The following is an 18,281-nucleotide window of genomic DNA, read 5'->3' as shown; positions in this document are numbered from 1 at the left end:
TATAAAGTAAGATAAGTAGCATTCCCTGCTTTTTCCACTTCCATGAGAGTGTCAAGATTTTGCTTAATTTGTACGGTGTAAAGATCTTGCCATTTGTCTCCATCTATAAAGTAAGATAAGTAGCATTCCCTGCTTTTTCCACTTCCATGAGAGTGTCAAGATTTTGCAATGCTACCCTAACTAGAAAAGACTAGGAAATCTGCTGTATAGAAGGAAGATCATTGGCAGAAACGTCTGTATTATGAGCATTTCACTTCATGTCTCCTCTAGGTCTCCCACTGGCTCCCTCCCTCTCGTCATGCATCTTGCTAATGGACAGACCATGCCTATGCTGCCAGGGCCTCCGGTACAGATGCCTTCTGTTATATCGGTGAGCTCTGTAGTTGGGGCAGCCAACCCTACCAACAAACTAATCCCTCCCTTCCACCTGAATGCTCGTAAACACACATGAGCCCCAGGGAAACGTGGGCTCTGGTCTGTATTAGTTGAGCATGGCAGCCTGCCCATACTCTTCACTAACCTCTGCCAAGCCAGCGCTATGGAACACTGGACAGAGACTCATCTGGACAATTGGCTCCTGGTCTAGGAATTGGTCTTGCCAGCCTGGTTGATTTCACTTGGCACTAAGTACCTTACAAATTGCCCACCACTTTCCTCAAGATATGGCCTCAGCCTTTCCCATAGCAACTGTCATAGCACTAAAGGATTAGATCCCCTGTCCTGTGATGCTCCATGGGGGAAGGCACTTCCCAGCCTGTTTCTGCATGTCCTACGGGCAGGTTGCATAGAACAGAGCCTAATGTGCCAGTCTCAACAGCACTTCATTTGGGGAGGCTATTGCTCTACCAGTAGTATTATGTTCCCTTCTGGTTTTTCTTCCTTCTCTTGATCCAGCTGGCTAGACCTGTGTCCATGGTGCCTAACATTCCTGGTATCCCTGGCCCACCAGTTAACAGCAGTGGTTCCATTTCCCCCTCTGGCCACCCTATGCCATCAGAAGCCAAGATGGTGAGTACATCCCAGCCTGAGGTAATGCTGGCGCTTCTGAAAGAAGTGGTATCTGCCTAAGTTTTTCAAGTGAGCCAAGCGTGGGAACCTTTTGGGGCTTGCAAAGCGAAGACCCACCCTGTTGTGTGGTCTGGAGAAGAAAGGATCCTGATTCATGACTCCTGTCTCCTCTCTTCCAACTTTAGAGCCTGGTACATAGACCATGGAGTGAAAAGAAGCAGCACAGATTGTTTGGAGTGGAACTCTTGCTGTTTCAGTTCCAGGGTGACAGATGGAGGGTGGATGAGTGGGCAGGAGAGCTGGCCAAGAGGTGAATAACTGTGTAACCAGCCCCTGGCCAGGTTCCAGGAGAGAGCTTTCATCTGGACTCCATTGCTTCAACAACCCCTACCCTCCAACTGTGTGCAGGATAATAGTGAGGAAACAGAGTAGGCTTTTTAGGGATCCATGTGCACATTCTCTCTCCCTGTCATTTTCTTTTAATCCCTCTCTTAAGGGAAAATTGGTGTGGGAATTTTAACTGACTGGTCAGTAGTAAAATCTAAGCCCACTCGTCTCACCCTTGACAAGCGATTTTTTCTTATCTTTTCCCACAGAGACTAAAAGCCACCCTAACCCACCAAGTCTCCTCAATCAATGGTGGTTGTGGAATGGTGGTGGGTACTGCCAGCACCATGGTGACAGCCCGTCCAGAGCAAAGTCAGATCCTCATCCAGCACCCTGACGCCCCATCCCCCGCCCAGCCACAGGTCAGTGGATGGGGGAATAAGCTGTGTCACCATTACTCTTTCTGTCATATCTATTTTTCAAGGAGCAGAAAAATGAGAAAAGGATGGATTTCGGCTTTCTGGGCATCTTCCCGCACTTTGTTTCTTGTTGACAGTTTGACAGTAGCAAAACGCACTATTCTTTATCCATCTTTGTGTTACACTAATGCAAACAGACTGGATAATGCAGAACTGTCACAGAGGAGGTCTCAGCTTGTTTTCTGCCTTTTGGTTATTTGTATACGTGACTGCTATATGTGCAGAACCCTCAAAAATGTGACAGAACCTCACTTTAAACCACTCTGTACTCCAAGGGGTGCTCCTCTAGTCTCTCCCATCTTAAGTCTTACCAAAACAAAGAAACAAACAAACAAAAAAACTTTCCTGTTAAGATTTATAGCAACAATCAGATAATAATATATTAATAAAATGTGATGTCACAGTATTAAGGTGGCTCAGTAAACAAACACCCATAAAAACACCTTTTCCTTATCAGTTTTATCTCTTTTTTCAGGAGAAATTAAAGTCTTTAAAAAGCCAGAGGGATCCCATTTAGAAGCCCAATTCTTTTTTCAAAGAGGCCTCAGTTTTAGTAAGTTTCTTTGAAAACTGAATAGGCCTCGCTTTTTGTATTGTCTGTACTGCTTAGGTGACAACAATCTGAGATCAGTTTCTAGAGTTACGTCTTTTGCCCATCCGCTTTTCCTGATGTCACCCACCTGCTTCATCAGTTACCACCACATGTCCTAACATTTCATGACCATATGCTGCCTCAAATCTTGGCCAACAACAAAAGCCTTCATTTGAGTTTTCTTGTTGGAAGCTAAGCCTGCCCACCCTCCTGTAACCCCTTCTGATGCCAGTCCCTGGAAATGGTAAAACAGTAGTCCCCTTGCCCAAGTTGTGCTACTTTCCCTCTTGAGGAAATGATGTGACTTCTTTTTCAGTCACCACTAACCCTTCCTTCCTATTCTTCCTTTCTTTATCTTGGCCTGTTCTTTCACCTGCATTCCCTGCATGTGTTACTGAGTTTCCTGTGCAAGAATAGGAACCCATCAGTTCCTTTCCCCATTCTCCTCAAGCGCCAGTCTCTACATGCGGGCCAGTAAGCTCAGGACAAAGAAGAGATTGAAAATCACAAGAGAATTCATGTGAACTTCCCTTAGTACAGTGGGAAGCAATGACCCAAGGCCTCTAACTCATTAAATTCAGTTTGAAATTTCTTTTAGGAAAAATGATATTAGTCTGAATAAATAAAATAACCTCTTTGTTATCTGTATTATTGAAGAAGATGATTCAGTAGGGCCGAAAGTGGAGTATAAGATTCTTTTTTCTTATAAGCTTGTGTTTATTCTTATGCAACTGATGCGAGCTCTGGCATTTGGGAACTACCAATATAGGTGTTCCCTAATAGCAACAGCTTCAGGGAGAATTTATTTGGGGCATTGTTTTACATTACATAGTTCCTTATATACAGGTGGTTGACCTTTCTATATTTTAATTTTGGCCGCTATTATAAAATTGGTCTATCTTCTTTGAATACATACCAGCTAACACAAAAGGAAGATGATCCAAAAGTGCTTTAGAGACAAGAGACATCAGCCTGAAGTTTAAAAACAAAGGAGTCCTGTATGGCCAGTTTGTAAAGGGATTTAAAAATGCTTTTCTCTTTAAAAACAAACAGAATAAACAAGGTAGGGGCGGGGGCAGGGGGTTCTTGCTGAGGATGATTAGTAAGTGATTATAAATAAAAAGAATATACTAATCTATATATCTCCATGATAGTAAAATCTCGTATCAGCCCATAACTCACTGATAGTAAAATCTTTTCTCTTTTCTGAAACTTGTAGCATGCAGTTGTTTGTATATATTGCTTGTCCAAATCAGTGATTCTCCAATTTTTTACTCCACAGTCTCCCCAAAAGTTCCCCTGATACCTCTCCTGATTATAATTTCCCTGCCTACAAGATTTCCTGTTAAGAAACAAAAAGTGATTCTAGTTTCATTTTTGTCTGTCTGTCTCAGAAATAATCAGAGTTTCCAACTGAACTGTGGTTTGTCTAAGTATGGAACTGAGAAGACTGAAAGGAAATGGGAGGCAGAATGAGGAACTACTACAAAAGAGAAGCTAAGGGACATAGTGATGAGACTTGCTGTGGTTACTGAGACTGGTACATCCCTTTACCAGATCTTTACCAGATCTTACTAATCTAACGTCAGGTTTAATTTGGAAAGGACTGACATTCCCTTCAAGTAACTCCTCTTCCTTCTGGGCAACAGGTCTCACCAGCCCAACCCACGCCTAGTACTGGAGGGCGACGTCGGCGCACAGTGGATGAAGATCCAGATGAGCGGCGGCAGCGCTTTCTGGAGCGCAACCGGGCTGCAGCCTCCCGCTGCCGTCAAAAGCGGAAGCTATGGGTGTCCTCCCTTGAGAAGAAGGCAGAGGAACTCACTTCTCAGAACATTCAGCTGAGTGTGAGTGGGGCCTGGGTGATTATTGGGATTGTTGAGTCTGGAAAGTGAGACTGAACTAGGAAAAAGTGGGAGGATAGAATAGAAGATGGTAATTCTTTAAACCAGGGCAGATCTAGAAATGTGCCAGGAAGAATGCAGAAAGAATCTCTTAACAGTATGAGTTGAAATCTCTTCCCTGGGGACTGGAAAGGACACACACCATCTAATCCCAAATAGAATGAGTCAGACTAGAATGAGTCATCCATAGGACCATTTGGATGAAGGGAATTAGATTAAGTGCCCCAGGGTGCTCTTTTAAGTCATCAGTAGAATCTGACGGGGATAGTGGAACACCCAAAGGGAAATGAATTTGCCCCAGATAGTGCAGCTTAATAAAGGAAAGAAAAAGCTACACAAGCACAAATAGAACAGTTATAATCCAGATATTTCCTTGAATATTATTTTCCCTTCTTATGATTTTTTAGATACTTCATTACAAAGGTAATATAGTTACATATGTAACATACATACATATATATATATGTATAATATATAATACACATACATACACCCACAGAGGTATAGAATAAAAATAAAGCCCCTCTTCAATATGCCTTTCTCAGTCTCATTCTCTTTCGTATAGGTAAGTTTGGTGTGTGCCTATTAGACATGTATGTATTTCTAAATATTTTCTTCATTTATAGTTTTTGTGAGGGAGTCAAGGGGGACTGTGTGTCTTTTTTAACATATAAACAGTTATCTCCTGGAGATTTAGTCATATATAGAGAGGATCTACCTCATTTTTTTAAATAGCTGTACAGTAGTAGTGTGGTTATATTATAAGGTGTGGATATTGATAACCTTTCTGATTTTTTGCCAGAACAGCAGTGCTGCAGTATACATTGTATGCACTTGAGTAGACTGCTTTGTTGAATAGATTCCTGAAAGTAGGCTTTCTTAGTCAAAGGACATATATGCAGTATTAATTTTGGTATGATCATATTTATCCTAAATAGGAGTAATTTTTCTATTTTAAATCCCTTAATTGTAAGCAGCTCCTGTCATGGAATTCATGGCTATACTGGGCATGGACTCTCTGAAGCCTTGCTGGATCTTTCCCAGATTTGAGGGAAAAAGTCTGGGCAGCATTCTGTCCTCGCTTTGGAGACAGCCACGGTGGGATTCAAGAGTGGAGCATGAATTTTCTTGATATTCTTTTCTTCCCTCCCTCCTCAGAATGAAGTCACATTACTACGCAATGAGGTGGCTCAGTTGAAACAGCTACTGTTAGCTCATAAAGACTGCCCAGTCACAGCACTACAGAAAAAGACCCAAGGCTATTTAGGTGAGTGGCTCACCACCTAAGCAAGGTCAGTCAGTCAGTAAACTGCATGTAATGAGTGTCTCAACTGCTTATGATTTTATAACCACATTCTGAATGTTCTAGGGGGTCCAGACTGATGAGTGAGTAGCCTTTGTGGAACAACAAGTCCTACCAAAAACTTTTTTTGAGAAGAATGTAGTTATCCTAACTATCTGTTGTAGTTGGAGAAAGGGTAGCAATATTTATTGGGTACCTGCTTTGTGTGAGGCACTCAACCATCTTCCCAGTTCTCTCATGAAATAGATATTACCTCCATTTATACACAAGAAACCTGCACTCAGATTAGTCACTTGAGTGAAGTTACACAGTTGGTGAAGTGACAGAGCCAAGATTCACATTCAGCTCTTCCTTATTCCAAAGCCACTGTCGTGACCTCAAGAGGATATAACAGCAGATAATACCCCAGGGGTTGTTAAGTGCTGAGATTTGGAGGTATATTTTTGTCTTTCTAATGATGGGCTAATGTTGGTTTCAGTTGGTAATCAGAGCACACATAAAATAGTGCTTGAAGGAGCTGGTCACAGAGTCATGCTCAGGATAAGCATAATCCTGAAATTAAAATTACTGAGAATAATTTGCTTATGGACAGTAAAAGCTAATCATTTTCCCTTACAAATTAAATAAATTCTTAGAAATGTTGGCTATCAAATTTTGATATATTGAATTATTTTTCCACTAACTGTCTTTATCATTTCAGAGATGTGTTCCCATAGAAAAAGAGTAACCACATCACCAATTTTAAACATCTCTATTTAAATTTTAATTTTAATGTGTACTTCAGGGTACATTCATTCATTAAGCAGATATTGATTGAGCCTGTTCTGTGCCAGGCACTGTTTTACATGCTGAGGATATAATAGGGAACCAAGTAGATTAGATTAAAGTCCCTGCCCTTGAGGGGCTTATATTTTAGTAGGTGAGACAGACAATAAACGAGATAAATAGGTACAATATATAATATGTTAGATAAGAGTAAATGCTGGGAATTAAAAATAAAACAGGGAAGAGGAATATGAAATGTTGGCAGCAGGGTTGAAATTTTAGATCAGGTGGCTTTTGACTAAAGACCTTAAGGAAGTAAGGGAGTTAGCCAGGCATTAATGTGGGATAAAAGTACCGCAAGCAGGAGGAACAGCAAATGCAGAGACCCAAAGTGGGAGGGTGTCTGGCACATTCTAGGAACACCAAGGAGACTAGTGTGGCTGCATTGGAGAGAATTGGGAGTGGAGAGTATTCAGAGATGAGGTAGGGGAGGTAATGAGAGCATTTTTCTTTAAGCCCTCATCAGTCTTAGTGAGGACCTCAGCTTTTACTCTACACTGGGGACCATTAGAGGGTTTTCAGTGAAATAGTGACATGCAGTCATCTCACTTATTTTGAACAGAATCACTCTGTTAGAGAATGCAGGAATGCACGGGCAAAAGTGGGCAGTCCGTTTAGGAGGGTATCATAAGAGCAAGAGATGATGGAACCTTGGACCAGGATGGTGGTGGTGACAGTGATGAGAAGGGATTTAATTCAGGATATATTTTGAAGTTAGAGTGACAAGGTTTGATGATGGCCGGATGGGGCAGTATATGTGAGAACAAGAAGAATCAAAAATTGCACCAAATTTTTTGGGCTGAGCAATGGCAGGAGTGGAGTTGCCATTGATTGAGATGGGGGTAAGTACAGAAAGGGCATGTATCGGGAGCTCAGATTTGGACAGGCTAAGTTTAAGGAGCCTCTTAAGCTTGTAGGTCAAGCTTAAGAGCTGTCAAGCAGGCAGCTGGTTGTATGGGTCGGCAGTTCAGAGGAAAGTTGAAGGTACCACTTCGGGAGTCAGCAGAACATGGTTAGTTTTTAAAGCCATGAAACTGGATGAAATGTTACTGTCAAAGGAGAGAGCATGGAGTCCCAGGACTGAGCCCTGAGTACTCCAACATTTAGAGGTCAGAGAGATGAGAAGGAACCCACAAGGGCAACTGAGAATGAGCAACCAAGTTGGTGGGAGGAAAACAAACTGAATAGCTGAGTGTGGTGTTCTGTAAGCCAAGATAAGAAAAGCGTTTCAAGTTTAGTGATCAACTATTTCAAATCCTTTTGATGGGCTAAGGAAGACAAGGACTGAGTATGTCATCAGTATGAAGTCTACATACAGTAAGGTTTCTGTTCAGTCTCTACAAGAACTCTGACAGGTAGTCCATCTTTGAAATTACTTGTTTGTTATAGCAAAGATGTATTTCGTTCCTACCGTGTGGTGTAGACATTGTGGTAGGTACCTAACATAAGACAAACGAGACACTGTTCCTGCCTCTGAGAGACTCCTAGGGTTATTAGGACATACACATGTCAACCTGTGGATAAGGTAAGCACAGATATCCCAGAGAGTCCCTGGACTGGGAGCTTCCTGACGTCAGGGAGCCTGTTTATTCTTTATATACTCCAGTGCTTGGCACATGGGCAATGCTCAGTAAATATCTGATGAATAAGTGAATGTATACTCTGAAAGCACAAGCAGTGAAATAGTTAATTTCCTGACTGTAACAAAGAGGGCCTCACAGAGGAGGTAAGGAGACTCAAGCATTTATCAGGAGCCCAAAAATACAACCAATTATTGGAAGTTTGTCCTTATTCTACACATCTCTGTCTAAATAGCCAGCGAGGCTATCTGATGTTTAATAAAACTCCTTGATTGTTGAGCAACGTGGAGTTACCTTTATATGCAGCTCAGACATTTATGTTTAGTAATAAACTGTTATTGTTACTTTAGGTGAAGTGGCATAGCTCAAAAATAAATGTGTTAAATTATTAATTCCCAGCTAGTTGATAGTCAGGAGGGTCTAACAGACCTCTTTGTAGTTTGTTGTATTAACTGAACCTTGGCCAAGGACTGGTCATTCATAATGACATCATTAGATCGTAGCTTGATATTTACCAGGTTTACCTGTGGTGCAAAGGAACATCAAAAACAATAGAATGATTGTATTGTTGTGAGCATTAATCAGAGAGGACAGCTAAAAAGAGACAAACTATTTTTAATCACCTTTAAAGACATGAATAAGAGGAAGAGTGTTCCAGTAGGGGTAATGAACTGCACAAAGACCTAGAAGCCAGGCAGCATAACTAACATGTCAGGGATTTGCTTTACTGGGATAGATAGGTTAATTTTTTCTTAACTTGCTTCCCTTCTCACAGCTTCCCGTTTCCTAGCCCATGTATGGCATAGAAGCCAAGATTCTGGGAAGCCCTAAAAAGATGGGCTTCATTTTCCTTTGGGCTCTTTTGGAATTACGGCAAAAGGTGGTTCTGCCTGTTTCCCTGTTCTGTTTTCTAACCACTTGCTCTCTGCTTTTTGCCCTCCTTCCTAGCAGAAAGCCCCAAGGAAAGCTCAGAGCCAACGGGTTCTCCAGCCCCTGTGATTCAGCACAGCTCAGCAACAGCCCCTAGCAATGGCCTCAGCGTCCGCTCTGCAGCTGAAGCTGTGGCCACCTCAGTCCTCACTCAGATGGCCAGCCAAAGGACAGAACTGAGCATGCCGATACAGTCGCATGTGATCATGACCCCACAGTCCCAGTCTGCGGGCAGATGATGCCTCCCCTGGTGGAGAGGTCCCCAGCCAGAGCTCGCCCGCCCAAGAGCCAAGAGAGATGTCATCTTATCCTCTCCCATCTGCCTTGGACGTGGCAGTGTGGAGCAGAGGGGGGGGAATCATGTGTTGTGAGTAATGGTCAGATATGGGGCTTTTCTCACATCGTCATGTACGTTGACACCTGTACTAGGAGCCTCCCAGCCCCAGAGCCACATAGATCATCCCCCAAGAGGGAAGTTTCTGATGTACCCACAGCCAAAGGCCTTTCCAGATGGTCCGAACAATCATCCCTGCCCATGCACGTGTACCTGTCTCTTTTAACACTAACCCTTGCACTTCTAAGATTCGGGTTTCTCAGTTCCCTCTCTTCCTATTCAGCCGTGGCTGTCACCTTCTTGATCTTTAACAGCATGCCACTTCCTGCTAGGTAGAGGGAGGCTGGAGTTGATCACCGGCTGACCCATCCCCAGCCACCCCACAGACTCAGGACTTTGTCTCCCAGTAGCTGTTTATCTATCCTTTTTTCCCTTCCTGAATTCTAGTTAAAACATTGACTGATGGAGAATGTAAGATTACCTTTGATTTATGAAGTAGCTATTTCCCAGCTCTTCCGTAAACTTTAGCCTTTCTCCCTACCTGCCACCAAAACAAAAACAAAGAAATGAAACCCCAAAAGTTCTAGTCCTTTTTCATCTATTTCCAGAGCTATCTGGGTACCTTGTTTTGTCTCTTGCAATTTCCCAGTCCAATGGTGGGATCTTTTCCACCTACCACTAAGCCTTGGCAACCTCATCTTGTGGCCTTATTAGATATTGCTTGGTAGTGAAAAGGGAAAGAGCCCAGGATCTGACTGGCTGGTTCCCTCCCACTCCCTGCTCCATCCTCCTCCAGCTATCAGCAGGACCGACAGGAACAGTGTAGTTTAAAGCTCGTTCCATCAGGTTACTGGATTGATTCTTTTATGTTTTACAAGAGTTTACTAGCCAAAGCATACATACTCCTTTTGGTCATCTTTCTGCTCCTGCCTCTCCCTCTTCACCCCTCCGTCTGCATTCCGGCCTCTGTCTCTCTTCTATAATTAGTTCAGATGCAGCCCTCTGGAGACTGTCATGTAGGGGACTCTTGAACTCTCTCACTGCCCCCACCCCCAACCTCACATTTCTGCCTTCTTTTCTTAGCTAGGGTCTTATATTCACAAGAGTCCCTCACCCTCTGGATCTACCTTCTCTCTCTTTTGCCAGGCTCTGAGGCTAGCCACTAGATCTCTCTGGTTCTGTAGCATTTCTTTAGCTCTTTTCTGCTCTCCGTCCCCTAAATGCAATGCTTCTCCATAGTCCAAGCCCCAGGACTCTAAGGCCTCCTAGCCAAGGTCCTGAGTGGGTTTTCTTGAGTATTATGAGGTAGGATGGGGGGAGCAGGGGAAGGGGAGGTGGAGTACAAATGTCAGCAGAAGAGCCCTGCTTGTTGAATGGGTGGGCCTGTTTGGGAAACTGGTGACTATTGCTCTCAGCCATTCTTACTTTGAAAAGTTGGGTTGCAGAGGGAGAATTTCAACCCTCTTGTCCCTCTTTCTTCCCTGTTAAGACTTCTCATCTTCCTTTGGCTCTGAACTATGCAATTTCTATAAAGCCATAGGAAGCAATCCAAAGCCAGAGGCCTGTGGATAGATAGGTCAGCTTTAATAGCACTTCAGTATGAAACCCTTCCAGTTGTCCCAGAGCCACCTTCTGCCATCTGCCCAAGCCAATGATGTCCTTTTCCGTAGCTCTCCTACCTCCGTCTTGTACATACATACAAAGTAACTGCCAGCTTCCTCTCTTATTTTGTCTTCCAAAATAGAGGAATGAGAAAATGTCCTAAGCTACAAGAGTCCCATCTCCTCAGACTGATAAATTGGTGAGCCAGGCAGAGGACATGTTCTACTGTATTTGTTTTTCATTTCCCCTCCTACTTTTCAGAGCTGGTGCTGAACAAGCCACACCTGGTGAAGAGAAAGGAGAGAAAACATAGTTTTCTCATCCTCCCCTACCCAGGACCCAATAGGAACAGCCCCTGAGGTGACTCAGACTAGCAAATGGCATGGCAGATGGTCAGGATGCAGGTTACCACCTCCAGGGACTCCACTTGCCTTTAAAATGTCACAGCCAGAACTTGTGCTCAGGACTTCTCCTTTAGACGGCTGCTCCCTGGGATTTTCTCCCGCCTTAGTTGTATTTCATTTTTTATTATCTTGATTTCCCACTAGTAGCCTTGCCCTAAAGCTTAACTGAGTTTATGACTCCTAAGGAGCCTTCGTAAGACCCTTGACTGTTTTTCTTCCCCCTTCAGTCAACTGTTTTTCAAGTTAAGAATCAGTTTGTCGCTGCACGCAGGCCCTGCCTCACTGTGTGGCCTTGGAGGAAGTTTGAGTCCTGCCATTGTGTCCCTGTGAGAATTGCTAATTTATGTAGAGGGTCTTAGTTTCTTAGTCCCCATGTCTAATTCTCCTGAGTCCTTATTTCATTTTCATCATTGGGAGGTTAGTATCAGGAACCTAAATGAGGGGCACTGTCTGGAACCTCAGTAGTAAAGCATCAGTGAAGTGAGGAAGGAGCAGGACAGGACCCGTTGGCCCTTGGTCTCACCGAGAAAGCAGATCGGTTGCTTACGCTGAAGCCTCTCCTGTAGTCAAGGGGAATTTCATTTACCTTGTTTTTCAGGCAGCTGTGTGGCCACTCTCCCCTGCTCTTCGTCTTCCAGACTCATCTGGACCAGAACCAAACACCATGGAGGGTGTCACTGAGCCCTTCTTAAGGACCATGGCCTTTCTAGGGGCCTGAGGGAAGACACACTCTGAAAGGGGCTGGGAGTGTGGGTGCCTTGGGACTCTTCTGAGTGAACACAGGACTCAGATCTCCCACTTTACTTCAAGAACACAGCTGCTGGAGACCCAAGGCCATAGAGGAAGGGGCCAGAACCAGGTCTTGTGGTCTGCAGACTTTATGCCCCATTGTCTTAAAAGAAAGCTTGCTTGGAGTTGAAAAGTCTGAGAAAGCCTCCCACACTATTAGGAAGGACTAGAAAGACTAGAACCTCCTTTACTTCATCTTTCCCTATTGGTTGTACATCCCAAATCTGGCTTCCTTTGGCCTCTGCTCCCCTCCTTAGCCCTAAGCCCTAGACCATGTACTCTCAGTGCAGTAAAAGAGGAGATGGCCTAACTGAACCTCATTTTGCTGCCTTCCCTGTGCCTGTTCTGTTGTTCTTGGTTTCTTTCCTGATTCACTGCCCTCCAGCACCACCTATCCTGGTAGACAAGGTGCTCAACCATAACCACGCCCCATCTACAGCCCGAACCACCAAGCACACACCAAAACACCCCTTCTCTGGTTTCTGAGACCCCACTGTTCACCCACACTGAGAGGCTCCTTTTAAGGTGCTAGCCCTAAGACAGCTCTTCCCCACAAAGTTCCTTTTTTGTTCATAACTCCCTTCCCAACCCCAAATCGTTATTTTTCATTAATATTGTACATTGTATACACAGGAAGGAAATGTATTCTTTTTTTTTTAATGTCATAACCAGTCTGTTTAGAATCCAGTCCTGCTAGCTATATATCACATATGCCTTTGTTGATATGCTCTTTCTGCTTTCTTTAGACTTTTTTTTGACAGGGGTGGAGGGAAGAGTAGGACAGGTGAGGATCCTAAGGCAGATTAGAGGACCCCCCATCCTACTTCACCCTCCCACAACCCTAATCATCCCCCTCAGAGTATAGAACTCATTTCTCTGTTTCCGTTTGCACACATGCATGTGCACATGGACATAAATCCCCACCACCCCAGGGTGGTGGCCCAGCAGGAATGAGCAGAAGCGGTTGCTGGCCAACATTCCCACCCTCCATACCAGTTCACTTGTCTCTCTTTGGGGTACAGTTCTTCCCCAGAATGAGAAAAGGCTGGGGAGAGTAGGGCAGCTTAAGGCAGCTTATGTCCTTTGTAGATGCAGGTTTGTATTGTAGCTGGTGTGGGTAATTTTATCTTTTTAATGGGAGCTGGTAGCAGAGAGATCTCTCATCAGCATTAACTACTGGTGAGTGATGTTTTAGCTGTAAGAAATGGCTATGAGCACTAGTTTCATTGACTTTCCCTTAGGGCAGTGGTTCTCAGAAGGTGGTCCAGGACCAGCAGGACCATCATCTGGAAACTTGTTACAAATGCACATTCAGGCCCCACTCCAGACATACTGACTCAGAAACTCTGGGATGGGCTCTGACAAGCACTCAGAGTGATTCTAATGCACACTAAAGTTTGAGAACCATTGCCTTAGGGGCAAGCTGGGAAATTCTTACAGGGTGTCAAAGATATTTTAAGTACCATCCTCTGCCTTAGCACTAACATGTATTTTTCCATTTCCTCTAGTCCCTCCCTCTACTCCCATTAAACATCACTCATCTCAAAATCTAGGTTTGTCTTCCTTTTACTTACCCCTAAAACCTGTCCTGCATGGGTCTGGACAGGAGTTGTCCCATATTCCCTTGCAGACTGGTCACACCATGTTCTTTGTGGCAGGAAGGACCAGCTGTCCTGTTCTCCCACCACCACCCACTACACACACCTTTCAGGCAGGGAGATGAGCCTCCAGCCCCAACAGTGGAGGCTACAGCCTCCTGACATAGTATCTGTTAAAAAGAAAGCTGTGTGTATCTATGGTTATATCTCTGTTCATCTGTGTATCCTTGACATGTAGCAACACCTCTCTATCTCATCAAAGAGCTTGACTCTGGGTCTGGGTTTCCCCAGCCCCTAGTAATGGACTTTGACAGGTGGGAGGATGCAGTGCTACAGGCTGTTTTGTTACAGAACTTTCTCCCTCTCCCCTCCACCCACGTCAGCATGATCCCTGTGAGCAGGCTCTCACAGTCTCCCGGGACGGGGCTGAGGCAGAGGCTTCGCTCTATTCTCCCTGACCGTCCCTCCTCCTTCCCCTTGCCACATAGCAGTTACCCCCTCAGCCATGCCTTCTCCCTCTCTCCCTTGCCCTGACATATATTGTGCCTTATTTATGCTGCAAATATAACATTAAACTATCAAGAGAACCACTGTTCTGTCTGATGCTTTAATACTCTGATCTACAAGCCCCACTGACCATTCTCTCTGGAAACTCATTGGGTTTTCATGTCTGAGATCTTCACTCTCCCATTTCTTAGGACAGAAGGAGCTGGCATTCTTATCCCTCCATTTTAATGCAGGGAAGACACAGCCTTGAGAAGGTGGGTGGTTTATATAAATTACATAACACAGCAGAAGGCTCGGGTCTGTGCACTGCCCTGGGCATCACAGGAGCCCTCACTAGAGGACCTGTGTGCTTTGTGTGGATGGCGGTCAGAGGGTATCTGAAGGCAAGTGGCCTTTTACCTTTCAGTGTTATGTCCCCACCCCCCTCCCAACAATGAAAAACTAGTAAGCCCTATCCTCAAGAAGCTCCCAGCACGTCTGGCGAGTGCACACAGATGTAGACAGAAAGAGAAACACTGCATGGTTCCTGAGTTTTATGGCTATGGGGAGGAGGTGGGTCTGGAAATGAGGGGTGGCGTTTATTTAGAAGCAGGTAAGACAGTTCACAAGAAAAACAGGTAGTTCTCAGGAACCGGGGGGAGGTGTAGGGCACTCACTGCTAACTTCCTGCATCTGTGTATTCCTGGATACCCCCCAGTAGGAGAGAGAGCCAGGCTGAAGAACTTGACCAGGAGCTAGCCAGGGGCCTCTGAGGGCTTTCCAGTAGGAGAGAGGTGATTCAGATGCTGTCTGCGGGTGGTACGTGGTACAACTGACACAAATAGGGAGCTCCTCTAGGGGAGTGGGAAAGGCAGTGGTAGTATTCATTGTGCTGTGGTCAGGATCACATGAGAGGCCAGAAGGTGGTAAAAGAAGTTGCTGAAAGCCAAATACCAAAGCCAAGATTGAGAGGATTTGGAGGTGGGGGTGAGACTGAAGGCAAGAAGAAGAATTAACCCATTCCAACTTCTAACAAAAGGAAAGACCAGTCACCTCCATCCTGGACACAAGCAGCAGCTAGACCAGCCCCTTTCTGAATGCAGCCTCAGCTCAGATCCACTTGTAACTGGTGTTTGGAGAAATAACAGAGAGTAAACATTTATTGTGTGCCTGCTCTGTGCTAGGTGAACTAGAAGTTTTGCATTCAACAAGTCATTTACTGTTCACAAAACCTCTCGGTAACAGGAGTAGTTGCTTCATTTTATTGATGATGAACTGAGGTTTAGTTGAGACACTTGCCCAAGGCACAAGGTGAAGTGCAAGAGCTGGGATTAGCAGTCCTGACCCCAGGGCCACTGTGCAGCCCCGCACCCCAGCCTCACACCCTGCTCCTCCGAGCTCCTGTCAGACAAGGATGGACAAGGACCTCAACGTGGTGCAGGATCCATTTCCTGCAGAAGAACCATCTACATGTGGACTTGATACACTCCCTTTTAAGAAGCGTTGAAGCTACAAGATATAATGACGATGGATGCTGGGTTCTGTGCTTGGGACCATCTGAGACAAAGTTTACAGAAAGGTTCACTGTAACTTCAGCTGCATTGATAGAAATGAGTATCTAGACCGTCCAGATCAAAACCTGCTCTAAGCTGCCTACCCAGAGTATTAGCTGGTTTCCAGATGCCTTGCTTTAAAGAAGGGAGGGATGCTTCCCTTTGAACAAAAAAAGACTCTAGAGTGAGAGAATGAAATCTGTCTTCAAACATGTGAAAGGCATGAAAGAGGAGAGATGTTCTGTGAGAGGAGGGCAAACTGGGACCCCTGGTGGAGGCCACAGGGAGGTGAAAGCCAGCTAGGTGCAAGGATGAATCTGTCTGAAGACCATCTCAGGAGGCGGTAAGTTCCCTGGGACTCGGATGTGCGAGGATAATAGCTGACACTGTGATGGCATTTGCGCTGTGTCGGATCCTGTTCTGAGTTCCCTTCAATGTTGCCATGTATTAGGTGAAGAAACTGCAGTTTAGAGAGCTGAGCATCTTGCCCAAGGCTGACTCACAGGCCCGTTGTGTCGTGGTCCCTCCCCACCACAGGCTAGAGAACCATGTTGGTGAGGGTGCTGAGGGAGAGACTCCAGGATCAGAAGGGAAGCTGCACCAGATGACTTTGAAGGAACGCTTCCTGGGAGGCAGTGATTGATTTTTCCTAAGGCGGGATTCTAGGCACCTGTCCCAGTAAGTCAGAGCGAGAGCCAGGCAGAGGCTGGACTGACTAGAAGGAGGTGGACAAAATGCTAGTCCAGCCCCAGTATCCTGCCCCTGCCTTTCTGGGACTCTGTGGAGTCAGGACTTCTATCCACCCTACCCTTCAAAGAGCTCTGTTCCAGAAGGAAATGGCCAGGCCTGACAGTGCAGAGCCGTGACCACAGGGTGGCAGCAGCGCCTCGGCAGCCGAGGGCGGCCCTGTCGGCCGAAGGGAGGCAGGCCCTACGCGGCGCTGATGAACGTGGGGTCTGTCTACAAACATTTGAAGCGGTCTTCACTTTCTGGGGGCTCTAAAACCATTTAGTTTCTTTCTGTAGCTCACTTTTTTATCCACAGGCAAATCTCAGAGCAGTGATTCCATTTTTAACCCTCCAAGAGGCAGGTACGCATGGATGTGAATGGGCTGGTTGGCCCTGACTGCAGCCTCGGAGGGGAGGGCCCGGGTTGGGGCTTCCTGACCAACTCTGACCCTGGCTTTTCCCTTTCCTTCCCAGGACATGATGCCTAGCCTGGCAGGACTTTATGCTTTCATTCTACAAGTTAGGAAAGAGAGGAGGTGATCGATTAGAGCTCTCCAACCTGTTGAGGGATTGGGAGAACTTGAAGGCCCTCCAGGACCTGGCTTTGACAAAGCATCTGCAATTAATGCTTCTTCTTGAGCTCTGGAGACAGGATTTATGCATCTAATAAAGTCTGTAACTCCAGGCTTAGGGGCTGGGACCGAAGGCTGAGAGCAGGAAGTCCCGGGGGTGGGGGCAGGGGGATCTCAGGCGGCTCCTAACGGAGCAGTGCATTTCCACTGCCAGCTCTAGATCCCCCCTCAGGCTGCTGTCGGCGGGTGAGGAATAGGGGAGCAGCAGGTATAAGAGGCGGCTGTGGCCACAGGAAGGCAGCTGGCAGTATGGACTTCACGCAGACAGCAGTGCTGCTGGTGGTACTGCTGTTAGTAACGGACTGGGGCCACGCTGAAGGACCAGGGGGCCCGGATGAAGGACACCAGATCTTCACGGTAAGTGAGCACTGGCCCCCTCTCCCTTGTCACCATAATGCTTTACCTCAGCCTGAGACTTGTACTCTAGGTTGAGATTCTCCATGGTTGCCAGGGTCACTGGGTCCTCACAGCTGAGTAAATGGCTCTTCAGCCTCCTACAACTTGCCCCTGGAAGCCACACCCTTCCCCTTGTGACCTAAATGCCCAAGGCCTTTGCCCATCTTCCTTCCCGGGTGCCTCCCGTACCACAGGAGGAAGATAGTGGAGCCCGCCCATTGCAGGATGCCCAGATCCCTGGGTCACTCTTGCAGTCCCTGCTCCAGGCCATGCAGAGAACCAGCCGGAGTCCAGCCTTCCTGTTTCAACCTCAAAGGTGAGTCTGAGAGGCCACAGGCAAGGCAAGGACCAAAGGGAGAGGAACGGGAGAGGACTAGGGAAGGCAGGGACTGGAAGGACCTACAGCTGAGGATGAATCTCTCCTAAGGTTTGGCAGAAACACCTGGGGCTTCTGGAGCAACAAACGGCTGAGTCCCCGAGCTGTGGAGGGGCTGAGCTCCCCATTCTGGAGCCTGGCTGCCCCGCAGCGCTTTGGGAAGAAGTAACAAACATGTCATCCTTTGATGTTTGCATGCAAGGCCCACACTCAAAAGTGCCCGTGTATCCCCTCAAATAAAACTGTCTGGCTTCTGAATCAGTGTGTGGGTCTGTTGTGTCTGTATGGGACTTAAAAGGGCTGGGAGGGAGTCCCAAGACAAGAGGCACAGCCGCCTCCACCTCTACCAAACCAAACTCTCCAGGAACACAGGTAATGGATCCCAGAAATCAGTGCACCCAACTTCCTGCCACCAGAAAGGCAAACATGGGGGCC

At 46.0% G+C, this 18,281-nt stretch overlaps 2 protein-coding genes across 7 annotated transcripts in view; both read left to right on the top strand.

Moving 5' to 3' along the window:
* The window catches only part of ATF7 (activating transcription factor 7), an 81,927-nt gene extending 67,665 nt beyond the window's left edge, over positions 1 to 14,262 (top strand). For 4 of the 6 annotated variants that reach the window (XM_031462405.2, XM_064491062.1, XM_031462402.2 and 1 more), the window contains exons 7-12: positions 271 to 370; positions 895 to 1,008; positions 1,605 to 1,757; positions 4,056 to 4,253; positions 5,469 to 5,577; positions 8,970 to 14,262. In XM_031462405.2, the coding sequence (XP_031318265.1) occupies positions 271 to 370; positions 895 to 1,008; positions 1,605 to 1,757; positions 4,056 to 4,253; positions 5,469 to 5,577; positions 8,970 to 9,187 (892 nt within the window). In that variant the 3' untranslated portion in view covers positions 9,188 to 14,262. The remainder of the gene's footprint in view (positions 1 to 270; positions 371 to 894; positions 1,009 to 1,604; positions 1,758 to 4,055; positions 4,254 to 5,468; positions 5,578 to 8,969) is intronic. The other 2 variants (XR_010382931.1, XM_064491064.1) reach the window with 2 other exon arrangements.
* A 148-nt stretch (positions 14,263 to 14,410) lies between these two features.
* NPFF (neuropeptide FF-amide peptide precursor) lies at positions 14,411 to 18,110 on the top strand. Its single transcript, XM_010986607.3, has 3 exons — positions 14,411 to 17,431; positions 17,665 to 17,786; positions 17,898 to 18,110. Exons 1-3 carry the CDS (start codon positions 17,324 to 17,326, stop codon positions 18,013 to 18,015), a joined length of 348 nt encoding a protein of 115 aa, XP_010984909.1. The 5' UTR covers positions 14,411 to 17,323; the 3' UTR covers positions 18,016 to 18,110.
* Positions 18,111 to 18,281: the final 171 nt, after the last annotated feature.

Source organism: Camelus dromedarius, chromosome 11 (assembly GCF_036321535.1).
Source record: "Camelus dromedarius isolate mCamDro1 chromosome 11, mCamDro1.pat, whole genome shotgun sequence".
Lineage (NCBI taxonomy): Eukaryota > Metazoa > Chordata > Mammalia > Artiodactyla > Camelidae > Camelus > Camelus dromedarius.
The sequence above is the reverse complement of the archived record's forward strand: the minus strand, read 5'-3'. Positions and strand labels throughout refer to the sequence as shown.

Bases quoted from the DNA above. Each gene is read 5' to 3' on its own strand.
- NPFF (XM_010986607.3), top strand. From the start codon at position 17,324: ATGGACTTCACGCAGACAGCAGTGCTGCTGGTGGTACTGCTGTTAGTA. The intron at 17,432-17,664 runs GTAAGTGAGCAC...CCCGTACCACAG, and splicing joins AAGGACACCAGATCTTCACG to GAGGAAGATAGTGGAGCCCG. The intron at 17,787-17,897 runs GTGAGTCTGAGA...ATCTCTCCTAAG, and splicing joins TTCCTGTTTCAACCTCAAAG to GTTTGGCAGAAACACCTGGG.